This window comes from Podarcis vaucheri, assembly GCF_965113315.1.
Source record: "Podarcis vaucheri genome assembly, chromosome: 3".
Lineage (NCBI taxonomy): Eukaryota > Metazoa > Chordata > Lepidosauria > Squamata > Lacertidae > Podarcis > Podarcis vaucheri.
Window position 1 is genome coordinate 40241432 of NC_138761.1, and position 18727 is coordinate 40260158.

General features: G+C 47.1%; 1 protein-coding gene across 3 annotated transcripts in view; it reads right to left on the bottom strand.

The window, feature by feature from the left end:
- Positions 1-2668: 2668 nt before the first annotated feature.
- Positions 2669-18727, bottom strand: part of SLC29A1 (solute carrier family 29 member 1 (Augustine blood group)) — an 89373-nt gene continuing 73314 nt past the window's right edge. For all 3 annotated transcript variants that reach the window (XM_082216259.1, XM_082216258.1, XM_082216260.1), the window contains exons 5-13: positions 18474-18613; positions 17755-17889; positions 16061-16158; positions 15466-15562; positions 13924-14015; positions 13673-13781; positions 12278-12363; positions 6620-6819; positions 2669-4080 (exon numbers count right to left, since the gene is read on the bottom strand). In XM_082216259.1, the coding sequence (XP_082072385.1) occupies positions 3969-4080; positions 6620-6819; positions 12278-12363; positions 13673-13781; positions 13924-14015; positions 15466-15562; positions 16061-16158; positions 17755-17889; positions 18474-18613 (1069 nt within the window). In that variant the 3' untranslated portion in view covers positions 2669-3968. The remainder of the gene's footprint in view (positions 4081-6619; positions 6820-12277; positions 12364-13672; positions 13782-13923; positions 14016-15465; positions 15563-16060; positions 16159-17754; positions 17890-18473; positions 18614-18727) is intronic.

The window sequence follows — 18727 nt, forward strand, 5'->3', positions numbered from 1 at the left end:
GAGCAAGGGCCAAATGGGCATATAGACAATCGCTGCTCCCGAACGGAATCACGGCTCTCAGACGCAGATTTGCTTTGCGAGAACCCTCCCGGTGTACGCATGCGCAGTCGCGCTCCCTCGAGGTCCGAGGCGGAGCCGCGGCCGCCGGCTTTGATTGGCGTGCGACGGCGAGGCTGTGCGGGGACTATTTTTCTTGAGGTACTCTGCATGGGTGGCGTAGGGAGACGGTTGGCTGTGCTGCGACCTCCTTCCAGTAGTTTCTTCGCGAGGCTCCTCCCTCCCTCCCTGTTCGGCTTGTGGCTTTCTTTTACCTCGCGCCCGCTTTCCCGCCTTGCGGGAATGCTTCTGACGCAGCGGCGGGCTCATTGCGTGGCCACCAGGGGGAGCCGTAACTCAGGCCTCTGCCGCACAAGCCGTGCATTTAAACCACCCAGACCCCCAAGAATGCTGGGAACTGTAGCTTAGCTCTACACAGAACTACAATTCCCAGCACCCTTAAACTACATTTCCCGGGATTTTTTTTGTTGTGGTGTGCTTTAAATGCGTTGTGTGCTCAACCATAAGATCCAGCAACTAGAGCAAATGCAAATGTCAATAAATAGTTCTGAAATCTAGGATTGTGTGTGTGTGAGGACCAGAATTGAACCCAGCTAGCATTCCCCCCCCAAAAAAAATAATTTTTCTTGATTCAACAGTGCAGTTTGGTGTGGGGGAGGGGCACATTTAGGCCATCTACTAAAAAATCATCCAGAATATTACCAATAAATCCTGATCTGCTTTCTGCCTAGCCTACCTCTGTATAGGCCAGATAGTACAGTGGTACCTCGGGTTAAGTACTTAATTCATTCCAGAGGTCTGTTCTTAACCTGAAACTGTTCTTAACCTGAAGCACCACTTTGGCTAATGGGGCCTCCTGCTGCCCCCGCACCGCCGGAGCATGATTTCTGTTCTCATCCTGAAGCAAAGTTCTTAACCCGAGGTAATATTTCTGGGTTAGCGGAGTCTGTAACCTGAAGTGCAGTGGTGCCTCGCAAGACGAAAAGAATCCATTCTGATTCTCTTCGTCTAGCGTTTTTTTCGTCTTGCGAAGCAAGCCCATTGACGGATTAGCGGATTAGCGCTATTAGCGGCTTATCTGCTGATCGGATCAGCTGATAAGCGGCTTAGCAGCTTAGAAAAAGGGGGGAAGGGAAAAAACCCGCAGGAACTCGCAAGACATTTTCGTCTTGCGAAGCAAGCCCATAGGAGATTCGTTTTGCGAAGCACCTCCAAAATGGAAAACTCTTTCGTCTAGCGAGTTTTCCATCTTGCGAGGCATTCGTCTTGCGGGGCACCACTGTGTATGTAACCTGAAGTGTATGTAACCCGAGGGAACCACTGTAATTGTATTTATTTTTCATTGTTATTTTTCATTGTTCTGCATGGGACAATGACAATACATTGTATATCATATATCGTAAATTTTTGTTTGTGTAACTCAGGGGTAGTCAACCTTTTTATACCTACTGCCCACTAATGCATCTTTCTTGATAGTAAAATTTCCTTACCGCCCACCAGCGCTTGATGGAAGGAGGATTCAGCAAGTGCCGTAAAACCCCCTACCGCCCACCCAGAATCCTGAAACGCCTACTAGTGGGCGGTAGGGACCAGGTTGACAACCCCTGGTGTAACTGGTGCAGTATAGAAATATGGCCAACAGGTGGTGCTCTAGTTCTACTATTGCCTTCAGAAGCCAAAGCCAATAACAAACAATGTTTGGAAAGCTTTACCTCTTGTAGTTGACATTTGTCTACTTATACTTAACACTTCTCCCCCTCCCCCCTTGAATGTTATACCACCTCCAGCCCCCCCCCCACCAGCTGAAGTTTCCAGATACAAAATTGCAGTAACTAGTGGAAAAATTGTGAAAGCATTATTTTCTGGAGTGGAGCTGAGCAGGCAAGACCTCAAACTTCTCTCCACCCATTGTTCTTTGTAGTGGGAAAGGGGAGGAGGGAGTTTCAAGATGCAAACTGCCTGCAGAGCATTTAACATAACTCAGTCCTTGTAGTTCGTTCAGTGCTAACACACCATCAACCTTTTAACAGGTCTGGTCATTTCTTCTAGTAGTGTTTGGTTGTGCTCTCACCCAAGTGCTGGATGCAATCTCATCCAAGTGCTCTTCCCCTAATTTCCCTCTTCATATTTAACCATTCTAATAATTGACAATTCTGCAGTCCTATACACACACTGTGGGTTAAACCACAGAGCCTAGGGCTTGCCGATCAGAAGGCTGGCGGTTTGAATCCCCGTGACAGGGTGAGCTCCCGTTGCTCGGTCCCTGTTCCTGCCAACCTAGCAGTTCGAAAGCACGTCAAAGTGGAAGTAGATAAATAGGTACCGCTCCGGCGGGAAGGTAAATGGCATTTCTGTGTGCTGCTCTGGTTTGCCAGAAGCAGCTTAGTCATGCTGGCCACATGACCCGGAAGCTGTACGCCAGTTCCCTCGGCCAATAAAGCGAAATGAGCGTCGCAACCCTAGAGTCGGCCACGAGTGGACCTAATGGTCAGGGGTCCCTTTACCTTTACTTTATACACACTTACAACAGAACTCTGCAGGCATATATGGAATGTGCTGTTCATTGCGAACCTTAACCTCCCATACACTTTACTCCACACCTTTCACAAGATAAGGTTCCAGGCATGTTTTTTAATTATAAAAAAGCAGTCCTATTTTAATGCATCTCCTAATTTAATAATACAAATCTCTTCCACACGCTAGAGGACTACGAACTACTCCCCCCCAAAAAAAATAATAAAAAATATATATCACAAGCATTGCCTTTTTTAAAACAGAGTACAAACAAAACAACTACAATCCTGAGCTTTATAAATTCAAGGAGGGCAGGAGACAAGCTGAGAATGGATTGCAAGTGCCTTGGGCCTTTGCTCTAAACAACCAGGGCAGGGGAGGGTATGGGATGAGACCTGCCATCCACTATAGCATTTCCTGAATTCCATGCATTGAAATGCACTCCTTCGGTGCTGCCACCTGGTGACCATGTGAGTAGAAAGTTGTCAAAGACATGGAGGCAGTTTTAAAACCGGGGCATGTTCTGTTTGTATACAAAATGGCAAATGCACACATATATTTACAAAGGCAAAGTAATAGGGAGTAATTCGAGACTCCAAGACTATGGCTGTTGAAAGCAATACTCTCCATCATTGGCTTGCTTTGTCATATTCTATATATATATATATATTCACACACACACACTTCCGCCAGCTATGGGTCAGGAGTAGCCAAGGTCCTCCTCTTCGGACTTGGCACTCTTACCATGCTCTTTTCATAGACAGAAACCAGCTATGCCTTGGGGAAATGTGGCTTGGGAGTGCCAGAAGTCCACCTCAAGAGAAGGGTTGCCTTCCAGAGGCAGGACAGGACACCCGACTGACAGAACTCTGGGTATAATTATTGCCAAAACATTGGGATTTCCCCCATCAGATAGCAAAGCAGACGCCAGAGAAGCTTGGAGCAAGTCCTTCCAACCAAAGCAGGGGTGGGAGACTGAAGTGGCAGTGAGGTGCAGGGGAAGAATCCCTTTTACGGAGCAGCGGAGACTGCAATGGCGTTCAAAAAAATAGAAGTAGGGCAGACATTCTTAAGCCAGTCCCCGCATAAGGAAACACGGTAAATGGTCCTGGGTTTGGGAGGCAGGACAGACAAACATCCTGATGTCAACGGGAGCGCGGCGGGTTGGCACAATCCTTGGAAGTGGAGGTCATTCACAGCTGGCAGTAGAAAAGATGGGAAGGCTGGGCGTATTGCACAGAAGAAGAGCCAGGCCGCTAGCGCAGCCCCACTGCAGGCCAAGAAGTGCTTGAGTCAGCTAAGGCAGCGAATTCCCGGGCAGCAGGCAAAACGTCTTCCCTGGCACCGTGGCCTCTCTGAGCTGATCCTCTGCTCACAAAGCACTCAGAGTGTGTCTGTTAGATGGCTAGTCGGATTGGGAAGGAAAGGACAGCCCCCAAGGCCAGGCCCAACGAGAGGAAGAATGCCATGATGGTCCCAGCCGTCTCTGCTTCGTGGGACAGCACTTTCCTAGTGGGGGAAGGAAGGAGAAAACCTGGTCAGTTCAGGGCCGACACCCTGTTACCCAAGCCACCAATTGCTTGCACACAGTCCTTTCAGTGAGCCAGCTCAACAAAGGTGTGCCAGCTCTGCCTGGAGATGCCAGGGGCATGTAGCTGGGCTTGCTTATATTCTTCCCTTCGCCTCTCCCATTTAAGAGTGTAAGCACCTTGGGGCAGAGGCCTGCCTTTAAGGTTTCGTTTGTTTCCGTCACTCTGTGGGCACCAGTGTGCCAAGCGCATGGGCAGCGCTGTGCCAAAAACCCGGGCAATAGCTTGCTAATCCCAAACCAGAAATGCAGAGGTGGCCCAACATTATGCTGCTAAGGGAGCTCAAGGGAAGCACAAACCCTGCATGCAGTTCCCACCTTGGCATATCTGGTTGATGGACTGAAGCTGGGGCCTCAAGCACTAGAAAGGAGCTGGCAGTTATTATAGATGCTTAAGATTAACTAGAATCATAGAACTGTAAAGTTGGAAGGGACCCCGAGGGCCATCGAGTCCAACCCCCTGCAATGCAGGAATCTCAACACAGGGTGCCCCATCCAATTTTAAACCGGACCGGACCCTGCTTAGCTTTGCAAATGTGCTAGCAGTTTTATTGCTGCGCCACTACCTCAGGGGTGAAGAATCTTAGGTCCAGGGGACAAATGTTCAGTCCTCTCTAACTGGCCCTAGGGCCTCTCACCAGGCCAGACCCATCCCCAGCCGTGCCACATCACTGTTCCTCTCCCACACCTTCATCAACTTGTTTGTTTGCATGACTGTAATGTGTCCTTGAACTCAGATAAAGCCTCTTGCTTGCCTGGATGGGATTGTGTTTGACTGGCTACATATTCTGACTATTAATGACATGGCAGTGCCATGCGTAAAACAGCACCACCTAGTGGAAGTCAGGAGGTATTGATATTCATCCTTTGTGGTGGAGGCTGAAAGCTTATTTCAGGGTGTGCTTATTTTAGTGTTGCCTAAAACAAAACAAAAGCATTTTGTACATATTTTGGCTATTATTGAGATCATTACATCATAATAAAATATCATACTATTATTATTATTATTATTATTATTATTATTATTATTATTATTATTATTATGTAGGCTATCATTGAAACACCCAAACAATGCCTCGCAAGGCCCAATAATCAGCTGGTGGTGCTTTGCAAGCTGTGCCTTTACACCTGCACATTTTGATTTCAAGGACAGGCAAAAATACAGGTCACCTGGCAACAGTGGCATCAGGTGTCTGACAGGTGGGTGGATCAGCACTTTGCACAGGGCTCTTCAGTGCCTACAATCGCCCCCCCCCCTTCAGCTCAGTAGGGGTGTGTGTGTGGCTTGGCTGCAATGGCCTCACAGACCAAACGAGAAGGCATGAAAGACCTAATGAGCCCCACATGACAGAAATTCCCCACCACTGATCTAGTGTTTTGCAGAGTGTGGAAGATTGGGATGCACACAGGTTGACCGAAACATGAAGCAACGTGAGGCAGATACAAATAGAATATTTGTCTATCTTCAATGCCCTAGATTTTGAAGTGGTTTCAGATGGAGGCAATGCTGTGCTTCACCACGTGGTTGGAGGCAGTCTCCTGCTGCGAAAAATTCCCGGAACCCAAGGAAATTGCTGTGGACCAATGTGGTAGACCAGTGGTTTTCAACCAGTGTGCTGTGGCACCCTGCGGTGCCTTGAATAATGGCAACACAGGACTCTGTGCCTCTTTTCCTCTCGCATCTCTGCTTCCCAAAGGCTTGCACAGCTGTTTGTTGCAGCAGCCCTGGCTACAAGCTCCAGAGGCGGAAGGAGGAAGCAAGCAAGCAGGTGAGGAAGCCCAGCCAGCCAGTCCACCAGCCCTTGCTGTTGGGAGTTTTCAGACTGGTAGGAGCCAAGCAGGCAGTGTGCTGGCCTTTCTTGGGCTTGCTGTGTGCAAGACCTGCTTGGGAGCTGAGTGCCTGATGCTGAAGGTGGGAGCCTTTTTGCCATGCAAGCCCAGCAGTGCCCGCTGCTGGCTGCCAAGGTGAGTAAGGTGCTGGCCTCACATTCACCTCTGGCCAGTCTCCGTCAGGCTGCTAAGGCTGGGGGCATCCTCTTCCCAGGCCCTTGAGGGGCGCTGTGAGGAGGCACCTCTATCTGGGGCAGGGGGTGCAGCTCAGAGAGCAGAGGACTCCCAAGGAGAGAGGAGAGAAGGCTGAGGGAACACTCCACCAGGGAGGGTATTCAAAAAGGGGTGAGGGTTGCCAGCTCTGCAGGCAAGGGGTGACACAACAGGGCTCCTGAGCCCCATAGGGGTGCCGCAGAAAAAATGTAGCTGGTCAAGGGAGCTGTGGACTTGAAAAGGTTGAAAACCTCTGTGGTAGACGGCGACTAGTCATCAAGTGCAATTTGGGCTGCAATGGTAGCCCCTCAGGCAAACTCCATGCCAGTTCCCATAGAGCAGGAGAAGCAGAGTCTGGCAAGAGTTCAAGTTTGGCCTTTTTGCTCAGGCCTGCCTTCTTCTCAGGTGATTACTCACTTGGGTCCAAAGCACATGCAGAGACTGGCCAGGTAGCCATTGGAGATGGAGAAGAAGAACATGAAGACGATGTACCAGGCATCATGGGCAAAGAGGACAGGCAGGTGTTTGCGTGGGCCCACATTACACAGCATGAAGAGGGGGATGAAGACCACACGGGCAGCCACCATGATGGGCAGCAGGCGGCTGTCCTTCCCAGGCTGTATGAAATGGAGGAGAAGAAAATTAGTAGTTGTCAGGCTTCGAGGAATTCTATTCCTCCCCCGGTGGCAGCAAGAAGCAGAGAAAACAAGGAAGAGTTCTTACTCATGAGTTTATTCAATCATCACGGCGAGAGACAAAGGAATGCAGTCTGTATTCCGTTAATGGCGTTGCTCCAACTGATCTCCTCCCTTCTCCCTAGCAACAGCCCTTCGCCTTAAGGTGGCCGCCATAGGCGCCGACTCCATGGGGCCTGAGGGGGCCCGAGCCCCCTCAAAAATTCATTTGGGGGGGCTCTGTCCCCCCAATAATCTCGGGCGCCCCTCCAGCAGAGCGCCACCGCCGCCCCTCCCCCAGCCCAAAATGCACAGGGTCGGGCTGCATGCCTCCTGCCCTCCCTCCCGAGCAAAAGCTCCACCCAATTTCCTTCGGAGCTTATTAATAGGCGCAGCACGCTCTCCCCTATTCGCTCACGAGGAGGCGGCGCCACTTTATCTGCATATTCATGAGCTTATTTATTATTCATGAGCTTTCGCGGGCTCCCCCAATATTTTTTATAAGTCGGCGCCCCTGGTGGCCGCCAGGGGCTAATTGCTCTTGCACTCTCAATGAATGCCAAATTCTGGGAGAAGCAGGGTCAGAAATACTCTCCAGTGATAACGTGTCACCTGGCTGCTCTGTCTCCTCCTTCTCTTCTCCCAACTCTTCTGTTCACCTGTCTCTGAGCTGTGACCTTCCTCAAACCACTGCTGTAGTTCAATACTGCCTTCCTCTTCTATGGAAGCTTCAGGAAGCGGGGGGGGGGGGAGAGATCTCCAGCATTCCTCATCAAGCTCATCCCCTTCAGTCCAGTCCCTGACAGCAGTAAGCTGCTGGTATTTCCTCCCAATGCAAGTAGCTTCAGAGGAGCAATTTTGGTCAGTTTTGCAACTGGGTTGTAAGGGCTAAACTCCCCTTCCTTTCTACTGAAATCCTGGTATTTATCAGATACATCAGCAGACAGATAGGTATATTTCAGAGTATGCATGTTACATTTAACATCAAACACATTTTATGTCACATCTTGTTTGGCTCCATGCCATAGAATCTCCCTGCTTATTCTCCCTGCTCACTGGAAGACATATTGTTCTCTGGGTTGACTGAGAATATACAACAGTACAAACTGCAGCTCTGTCCTCTTAATTCTGCAATTGTTAAATGGGGAGGTGGGCTCCCAATATTATTCTGTATTTAAAGCAGCACTTGTTTAGTCGTGATTTAGTTGACCAAAGCAACTGACAAAACTATTTCTTATTTTGAACATCTTTATCCTAGTTTGTACCTGTACTAGATTTGAAACTGTTTTTACATATAAAAGTGATCTTGTTACAATTTTTTTTAATATATGAAATTGCACAATTGTTTTTATTGCAAACATCAATAAGGAGCTATTTTGTGGGAAATGATTATAATAAATGGAGTTAAGAAAAACAGTAAGATCCTAAGGAAAGGAAAAGAGAACAAAGTCGTGCCTGAGCCAAAAGCAACCATCAGGAAAACAACAACCCATACATACAAAATGAGTCCCTGCCCAATGGAGCCTTTGGTCTATTCGTTTCCATGAGGGTACAGATTTGCTCAGCAAATCTCATGTATGTTCAGTCTAGTCTACCAACATACCCTTGTGGGTTCTGTTTTGTGAACTGCTGTTATCTTCCCACTGAAATTACACACCAGAGAGAACAGTCTGTTCCTCGCACGCATCCTTAGGCTGCGTAGTCGCAGTCTGTCGGCCAAATCACAGGGAGAAGTGACTCCACAGAGGTCACAAAGGACATCTGGAAGTTGAGGGTTTTCCCACTTTCCCCTCTCATTGGGCACTTCCTCCCACCAAAGTGGGAGAACTTGTGCAGAGCTCCACAGACACACTCCTCTGTGCCCAAGCAAAAGGAGAGCAAAGGAAAACGATCGAAAGAGCCGCTGGGCGCTTCTGCCCTGGATTGCTTGGGTCGCTGGCAATGGCAAAGCGCTGCACAATAATTCCACAGATGCAATACGTGGCAAAGAAAGCAGCTGGAAAAGCCACTCACACAAACATTAACGCACTATGGAACAGCTCACCCTTCCCTGAGCTTTGGCAAGGGAACCTGGCAAAACCTTGATAAGTGCCTGCGTGTTGCAATGCTCACATTAGTCTCCAAAAGACTTTCTAGATCCTTACCCCATGCACAAAGGTCAGCTAGTTCAAAAGCCTCCCAAGAGAACGTCCTTAGTATTGGCTGACAACAGCATATCCACAATCTAAACTCGAGATGTTTTGCAGCCTAGCTCTCTTGACTGAGCCTTTGGGGAAAGGCGATAGCTCAGCTGCAAAGCAGGAAAACTGTGCTTAAAATCCTAGTACCAGCGCTGTGTAAAACCCCTACCCAAAGCCTGTCAGAGTAGGCCACACTGAGCTAGATGGTCTGATGCCATATAAGGCGGCTTCCAATGACAACATGAGGCCTGTAATTTGCCTCATAGCTATAAGCATGACTCCTGATTGAAACAGGTCAGGTGATCCTTTAATTCCCTTCTTCTTGTTATACAGATAAGAGTTCAGGACAGTACTTTAAACTGGGTTCTCCATAGCTCAGGACTGCTGGAGGACCTTCAAATTGCCTTCTTTTGTCATCATTTCTCTCTCCCTTCCCCTGCCTAATCCCCACATTAAATGGATACAGATAGCTGCAAGACTGCATAATCCTCAAGAAAGCTTCACACACACACAGAGCTACTGGCAGTCACCCAAAATGTTGTTGAACTGTTACACACATAGCTATATATATATAGAGAGAGAGAGTTCTTATGAACTATTTCCATTATTTTTCCATGTACAATACTAATAAGAGCCAGAAAATACTGGCTATGTTGACAAAATGGCTTAGTGTGCACAACTGCTAAGGGGTCTTTTGGTATACACTGTCCCCATCTGTAGGGTTTACCATAGTGGCTTGATTCAGTACAGCTTTCCTTATAACTTCAACAGAATGTCCCAGCTTTTCCAAAAAATGGGGGGGGGGGGAGAGAATCACCCACAAAGGCAGAATTATATACCATAGCAGAGGTCAAATTCTTAGTCCTGATTTACTGGAGAACTTTCCACCAAATGTGTCATGACATTATAAAGAGCAGAATTAGACTTCCTGGGGGTTTAACTAGTCCCGGTTTGCCAAATTAGCACTGGTCCCTTATCAAAACATGAGAAGCTGAATGGGCCCATATGCAGGCACTTCAATAACAGTGGGGCGAGCAGCCCTCCATCTACCTCAGTGTTGACCATGCTGTGGCGAACGAACACAACTATTATTTCTGCCAAAAGAGGAGGCAGCAGGAAAATGGATCTGTCAGAGGAAATGAGGGGCCTGGATGGATCATGAGGCTCAAACCACATACAAAGAGGCAGTCTGTGGCATCAGGCTTCCCACACTGCTGTTTTGCAAGCATTATTTGTACATCCATCTCTTTGCATGGGCTACTGTTCAGAGACCTGGCAAACGGGAGAGCAGCCAACAGACAGAGAGAAGCAAAAGGTGAAGTGTGGGCTTGGACTTCCCACAGAGGTCTATTGACTCAGACCAGGATGGGGTCTCTTACTGGTGTGCACCAATATATTTATCTGAACTGCAGGGGCCTAGGCCAAAGTGGTGAGCTGTAGTGCAGGTGCTCATCTTACAGAGGGGCCCAAGAGGAAACCTGTTTCTCACAACCCACGAGAAGAAGGTGGTTGATCTTTGGGTTCTCTGTACCCAAAGCCCTTTCTCTGTTGACTGGCCCCCAGCACGCCGCCTCTGTGCTGTACCAGACAGCCTGCTCATTGAGAGACTGCAAGCGTGGGCTTGTTTACTAGAGTCTGCAATCGGTGAGGTGTTTTTCTCCAAGCCACATACATGGGGGCGGGGGACACAGAGGTGTGCCTCTTTCATGTGCCAAGCAAAACCATGAGCTGTCTTTGACTCTTCCCTCCCCACCTCTGCACTTCTTATTCTTTCCATGGTTGCTCATGTCTCTGGTTAGCCAGGCATCAACTTTGCCTCCCACTTTCCCTCCTGTTTTTAAAGTCTCTTCCTTTACACCCCTTTCCCCTTCCTTCACTATTCCCAGACACTTTATTCCTCTCCACAGCGACTGTGGCCTTCAGTGGTACCTTAAAGATTACACAACACACATTGACTCACCCCTCTGTCACTGCCTGGCATCTCCTGCTCTATGAAAGCCAGGCAGCTCAGCTCAACTTGCCTCTCCTTAACCTTAAACCATAAGAACTACAGGGCCAGAGCGAGACACAGCTGAACAATAAAGCTGGTTGTAATGATGGAGAGCGGCAGAGGATCCAGTGAGACTGTGGGCAGTGACCCCTTGGCAGATGCCCAACCCATGTCAACCCTTGATGCCAGGCCAATATGTTCATGTTCCGCAGAGGACCATGAGGTGAAACTATGAGGTGAGACTATGCTCAATTCAGTCAAAGGGGCATCATAATATGAACCACAACTTCAAGAAGCAAGGGAAAGTGTGCTGTGAGGGCTATTCCTTCAACTCCATTTGTGGTACATTCTCTCTATAGATACTTATTTTCAGGTCTAACTATTCTCTTCTACTATATACAAAACTGTGAATCCATCTGCCCTCATTCGAAGGCAAAAAAAACTGGAAGAAATAATACCCGCATATCTCAGATGGAAAGACAGGAAGTTTCTAAAAAGCCAACGGAGCCTGACCCAAAAAATGAAATATAAAAGTAGGGAGGAAATGGCTGTTTTTGAGTCTCTGTATCCAACTTGGGTCCAGTATATGGACATCCTTTTTCTGCCCCCTGCTTCAGGGGTCTGTAGAATTCAGGCCCTCTCAGATCTAATTTGCGTTTTCACTAGAACACCACAGACTCAAGAGCCAAGTGCAAAAGATGTTAAAATTAAGAGAACGGGGTGCCTCAAAGCACACTTTAGGAATTTAGTTTTTCAGTACTGGAACTGAACTCAGCACACAGTCCTTTCACCTAAAAGCCCATTCCTGGTTCGCTCATTTCGGCAGCTTAAATATACTTGCAAAAGGTAGTTTTGTTGTTTGCCGTTGTTCAACAATTGCAAGCCAGAAATCTTTGCCCATCCAATCTCCCCCAAAATCAGCAAGTATAGATCCCAATCGACTTTCTACCCATCCCAGCTTGACTTCACATGAACATGCCTTTTCTTGATAAAAACAGAAGAGGAGCCAGTTGGATCAGGCCAGCATCCTGTTCTCTCAGTGGCCAACAGATCCCTATGGGAAACCCGCAAGCAGGATTCAAGCACAGGAGCTCGCTTCCCTCCTGTGGTTTCTAGCAACTGATATTCAGAAACATTACTGGCTGTTGTGCTAACTTGTTTAATGAGCTTTAGGAAGGGTAGGCTCTGTCCAGTTAAGCCAATACCAATGGCCTTTCTAGTGGATACTCACCCACATGCAGACAGCTGTAAGGCTCCGACCTGCCCAGTCGAAGACATTAAACGTCAGGAAACAACAGACTGCGATAAAGTAATCAGCTGAGGAGAGAGAGAAGTGGAGAGGAGGAATCAGTTCCAGGACCTCAGTCCCCTGCTATAGTCAAACAGAGTGACAGCAAGCCCCAGGGGCTAGGCCCAGGCAAATGGTACCGAATGCTTGAGGTGCTTGTAAGCCACACACTTCCACCTTCTTTGAACATGGAACATGCTGCTGATGAAAGGAGCCCTGCAGCCATGGGTCAGTCTGTTCCTGTACCCAGTCACTATGGGAGCACTAGTGAGTGGTGAAGAAAACTCAGCCCTTTGAGATACATGCAAAAAAAACCCCACAACCCCTCCCAAAATAGTAGGTTAAGGACTGGGGGAAGAGCATCCCACATCCAGGACTTGGTGGTTGTAGAAATTTCCTTCATTCTTTCCCTTTCGATACTGTTCTGTCTTATCAAAGCAGCAAAAGGTTTGCTTCATCTTCGAAGAGAGTTGCATTCAGGCAGCTGAGGAGGTGGGCATAGCTTCCTCCTACCCAGATAAGACACCTTCTGAAATCTTCTCTGTTCTCCACTGTGAAATCATACTCCCTTCTTTAGCATACTTTTCATGCACAGTGCTCATGAGAACTTATTTATATAATATGCATGGATTGTCACAGACCTCTGCTATTCCTTTCCCAACAAATAATGTCGTCGATAATTGTACAGAGTCTGTTGTTGCATGCATGCATGGTGTAAATGCAGAGAGGCATGCATGGTGTAAATGCAGAGAGGTATAGTAAGAAGAAATAAGAAAATGTGCATGTTTTGTCCAAGCAGGATGTAGAAACTTAGAACAGGAAGGATGCATTTAATTTTCAGACCCTAGTCATTGTTGGTGATCAGATATTCTTCTCCCAACAGATAATCCTCCCTTCAAAGTCTTTCAGCTCTCCAGGCTAAACCTGTCCAGTCCTCCTGCTCTTACCCACAGTTGATGGCGGCCTTCTCAAGCTTAATGCACTTCACAAGTTTGGGACTACAACTTCCATCAGCCCTAGCCATGCTGGATGGGTATGATGGGAGTTGTAGTCCGAAACATCTGGAGAGAACAAGGTTGGGGAAGGCTGCTTTATGGGGTTACAGCTGATGATGGCATGATGGTGGTGTAACTTTATTCAAGCTAAGCAGGCACCAGCCAAGTCAGTTCCTGGATAAAAGGCTGCCTAGGAGTCCCTATGTAAGGAGCTCTGAGCTCCCCCAATAAAGGGTGGGCCATTCATGTATTTATTTATTTTTTAGTCTGCCAAAATCTCCCAGGGTTTGGCCATCAACAGTCCTGACCCCAGCCACTTACAATGGAGTGCACTTTCACTTACCCCAAAGTGTCTTTCCCGCAATGGTTGGTTTTACATCAACAGTGACAGCTGGGAAGACCCCAATAGTGACAGTAAAGACAAAGCAGACACAAGCAGCCATGACCCAGATCTGGTGAAGAAAATGGAATAGGTACACATGAAGACAAATTCAGGGCAAGAAAACCCTAGAAACGTGGGTGTGGGACAGGCCCATTCCAAGGCCCAACCTTGGAAGAGCCAATTTTTCCAAGGCCCATTTTAAGTTCCAATACCTTTTTGAAAATGCTCAGTACTGAAGGGTTGTGGTCTGGTGCACAGGAGGCCCCATTTGCAGCGTGTGGGGGTTCCACACCATTGAGGTCATCTGCAGAAAAAGACAATGTTTAGAATGATTTCTCACGCTTTTAAAAATAATTATTATTATGATCATTTCTGATAAAGTACACTATGCCTGAGTATTTGCTGAATGCACCTGCAAGCTTCCTTTAAACTTGTTTTTATTATGGGTTTTCATAGGACGTTGTTAATAACTGGCCCACAAAAGTTAAAACAATAATAAAGAAAATCCTAACAAAGCACTAACAGATCTGGGGTGGGGACCCTGTGGCTCTCTAGACGACATTGTACCCAAACTCTCATCACCCCAACCATTGACCATGCTTCCCAGGAATCACGGGAGCTGGAGTCCAGCAACATCTGGAGGGCCACAAATTCCCCCCCCCCCCCGTGCTAGGGATATTCAAATGCTTACATTATCGGCCAATGTTCAAGCGAGAAATGCTGGGTTGGTTGGTAGAAGAGGGGAGTTTATAACAGTGCACATCAATGGAGACCATCGTTCCAAAACAGGGAATAGGATGCAAGTTGAGCATAAGGGTTTCATGGTTTTTGTAATTTATATATTTATGCAGATAAATCATACGGAGAATAACCATGCAGAGAATAAAAAAGTAAAAATGTGTCATAAATCCAAAACACTCCCCTACAATTCCTTCTGTAGTAAGAAAGGCTTTGCCATGTGCCTGAAGTTCAACAGGGAGGTCTAATCTCTCTCTCTCTCTCTCTCTCTCTGTGTGTGTGTGTGTGTGTAGTTCCATAGATAGAAGCTATGCATCCAGTGTTGTGGGTCCTAATGCACGAGGGGTGCATTTGAGCTGTGGGAAACCACCAACAGGGGCTCCACTCAAGATTTCAGTGTTTAAGCCAGGATATAAAAGATCAGATGGCCCCTTATGATATCCTGGAGCTGAGTTGTTATGGTAAATTAATACAAGAACCTCGAACCTGGTCCTGCAACATATGGGCAGCCACTGCAACGAGTTATGGGCTGGCAGTAGCCTCTCCCTCTCAGCGATGCAGCCACAGCATTTTGCGCCAGGCGATGTGCGAGGGTAGCCCCACACCGAGCGCATAGCAATAACAGCGTCTTGCGGTTACAGTGCATGAATCATTGTAGCCTGGCTATTCCTGCACCATGGTGGCCATATAGTTGGCAGACCTGCCATAGATGGCGAAAGGTACTCCTAATCTTACCTTGGCGAATTGCCCAAATAAAGCGGGCCACTGGTGTGTTAGAGGAGTTATCATTTGCTGCATATATTCTGTAATAGGGATGAGGAATATGTGGCTTTCCAGATGTTGGATAAAATCTGCCATTGTCCCTGACCATTGGCCATTCTGTTGCAGCCCAACAACAGATTCCTCAGCCCTGTACTAAAGCATATTTTGACTGTTACTAAGTGCTGGTGGGGACCCCCACCCCATAACTGAATTGGAAGCATACTTCCCAGCCCATCATCTCTTCCTTCTTTTACCTTTCTTGATGAGGTCCATCTTGGTTTCCACCTCAGAGTAGGCCTCATGGGTCCGATATTCTGTCTTATCCTTCATGGAGTAGTAGCGGAAGAAGTCCTGTTGAGAAAACCAGGGCGTAAGCATAGAACATGTGTTGGTGTGGAATGTAAAAACAACTATAACATAGTGGTGGCAAAGGGAAAGATAATAATAATAATAATAATAATAATAATAATAATAATAATAATAATTTATTTATACCACACCTATCTGGCTGGGTTTCCCCAGCCACTCTGGGTGGCTTCCAACAGAATATTAAAATACAATAACCTATTAAACATTAAAAGCTTCCCTAAACAGGGCTGCCTTCAGATGTCTTCTAAAAGTCTGGTAGTTGTTTTTCTCTTTGACATCTGGTGAGAGGGTGTTCTTGGGTGATCTTGGGAACTCTTCTGAAGCAAAAAACTGAGACTCCTTGTGGCTCCACAGACTTATTGTAGAACTGAGAATGGGACACAGAGCCTGCTCCCACCTCCTTGCAAAATGGTGCCCATTAGCCAGAAATACAAGGAACTGCCCACTTGCCCACTATTTCAGAGAAAAGAGAATCCTTACCAGACGAGGCAACATAATGTAGGCACCAATGGCCATTAGGATCACGACACAGGCGGTGATGAAGTAACCAAAGGCACTGTCTTCCAGTTTAGAGCCACCTGAAAGATTTGGAAAGAAACGGTGACTGGGGAAACTTTCCCGCCCACCTGAGGGTAAAGCAGAGGCAGCCACCTGAAATTTATGTTTCTAGGAACCTTGGGATTCCTGCTTCAAACCAGGGAGTCATCTATTGCAACCCTTTGCATGGAGGTCCAGTCACAAACCAACACACACAATGGAGGTCACCAGTGATAATGACCGCAGAGCCAAGGGTTTTGAAGATAGCAAAACCTCAAGGTTTGTCCTTCACAGGCATTTGCGAAGGACAAGCCTTGCAGTTTGTGACTGGGAAGGGACATGAAGATTAGGGACCACAGAAGCTAGACCCCCGTGGAGAGAAGGCCCTTTCAAGAACGTACACTAAGGGGGGCGCTAGGGGCGCATTGGAAGATGGCTGACAATACCATCTCTCCGGCTCACACGAGGAAATTAAGAGGGTGATATGGGAGTATGCAGCCTCCCTTGTTACCCCAGGGAATGGGGAAACACTGCCTTCGCCTGCGGTTGCCGATAAATCACCCCCGAGTTCGAAAGATGCAGGGGGTGAGGGCACTAGGTGCACAGCCCTTGTGTGGGTTTTCGGCTCTCCCAGACGCTGTCTCTGATAGCGCGCCTGGTTGCAGCAGCTCAAAATAAACAATTAGAGAGCAGCAAATGCTCATGTTTTGAGTGAAGAACGGCAGTTGAGACTGCTATGTGAGGTGACCTCTGTGAAGTCGAGCTATGGGCTGGATTCAACAGGAAAATATATCAAGAAGAAGACACATCAAAGGGTCGGTATGTCGGAACGGGACGGAATGGGGGGGGGCTTTTATTTTTTTAAATGTGATTACCTAACAATCCCCCCCCCAAGAAGAATCGTTGCAACAACTGATTATAAGCAGGATGATTAAGAACTGTGCGGAAATGAATTACTAATCAAAGACATGGTTTGTGGAATATCTGGAAAGGAATGAAAGGCCTTTGGAATGACGCAGTTATAAAAAGAGACTCGCCAGGAAGCAGGCCTTGTTGCAGGATTTACAATCGAGGGGGAGGAGACCATGGTTTTGTTATCAGATTGGACTGTGAGTTTGACCTGGCAGAACCCCCCTAAGAAGATCGAGGAGAGAGTGACAGGCTTGCAAGGATTAATGGGCAGACTTTAAGAATGTTTTGTACGGAAGTGTTGAAATGGCGTCTGTCTATTTGAATATGGCTCTTGGAGGAATGAAAAATCCACACAGGACTATAACGTTTGTTTTTAACCCGCTTGTGGAGACTAGCAGAATTCACAAAGAAAGGAATATATGATAACAACAAGAAGATGAGGAAAACAATAAAGAGAAGATTGGATAGAACTGTGAATATTAAAGCAGCAGCAAAAGAGATGAATGGATCCCTTTCTGAGCTCAAAGAATGGGTACCCCCAACAAAAATTTACAAATTTGGCTCTGTAATTTGGAATTAATGTGATTTGATTGGTTTGTTAATAAAATTATATATATATAAAAAGAACATACACTAAGAGCTTCTTCTGATCTGAGATTTCATCCACCCAAGTAGTCCAGGCTGTTATGCTGAAAGGAGATGGGTGGTTGTGTAGCAATACTCACTGGCGAGAGCGCAGATCATGGCCAGAGCTGCAAATGTCCCTGCAAGGCCCTGCCCGCTCATAATAGGCGCTGTGTAACTGGCAGGCAAGAGTCCTGCCAGTCCAAAGAGGCTGCCCTGGAGAATGGCACCAAAGGCTGTAGGGAGAAAAGGCAGAGAGGTGAGTGGCAGAGAGGTCTGGTGCAGAGGAGATCTTGTGACACCACCCAGTGCTGAGGAGCAGGAGGCAGCCTGAATATGCACTCTGAAGGGTAAACATGCCGCACTCAGCCTTGCTGGGGAAGGACTACTCCTTCTACAGCCTCCACTGCCAATTGCCAGGAGTGATGGAAGCCATAAGACCAACAATACCTAGACAACCTTAAGTTTCCATATGCAGGTTTTACAGAGATGAAGAAGCTACTTTCTCACTTCAACACCAAGTACCTCTGTCTGTCTGTCTGTCTATCTATCTATCTATTTTATAAAATTTTGTAAATAAATAAATAATCCCTTACCCAAGTCCCTACAATATCTTCTGCTATGAGAGTCATAGCTGTGAATTCTGACATTCCCATTCCTCCAAAGGCAATTAGGATTTGCCTTCCTGCATTCAGACAAGCGCTCTCTCTCTCTCTCTCTCAATCTCTCTCTCTCTCCGTTGGTGAAGGGTTGCATGTGAGAAATGTCTATATTCCATTCTGTCAATATCAAGGCCAGTCTACAAGTGACCCACACTTACAATTGATGAAGACTATCTTGACCATGGTGATAGTGAAGAACGACAAAGGGTCCATGGAGATCTTGACTATGATGGCTGTTACTAGGAAGACCAACAGGATAGCCACCAGGCTGCACAGGATCCGAACTTGCTGAGGGATCCTAACAAGTTGACATTGACAGAGGGAGCGCGAGAAAATTGATTGATTGTTTGATATGCATTCAAATGAATCCCAAAAGTGCTTACAAACAATAAATAACAATGACATTCATTGA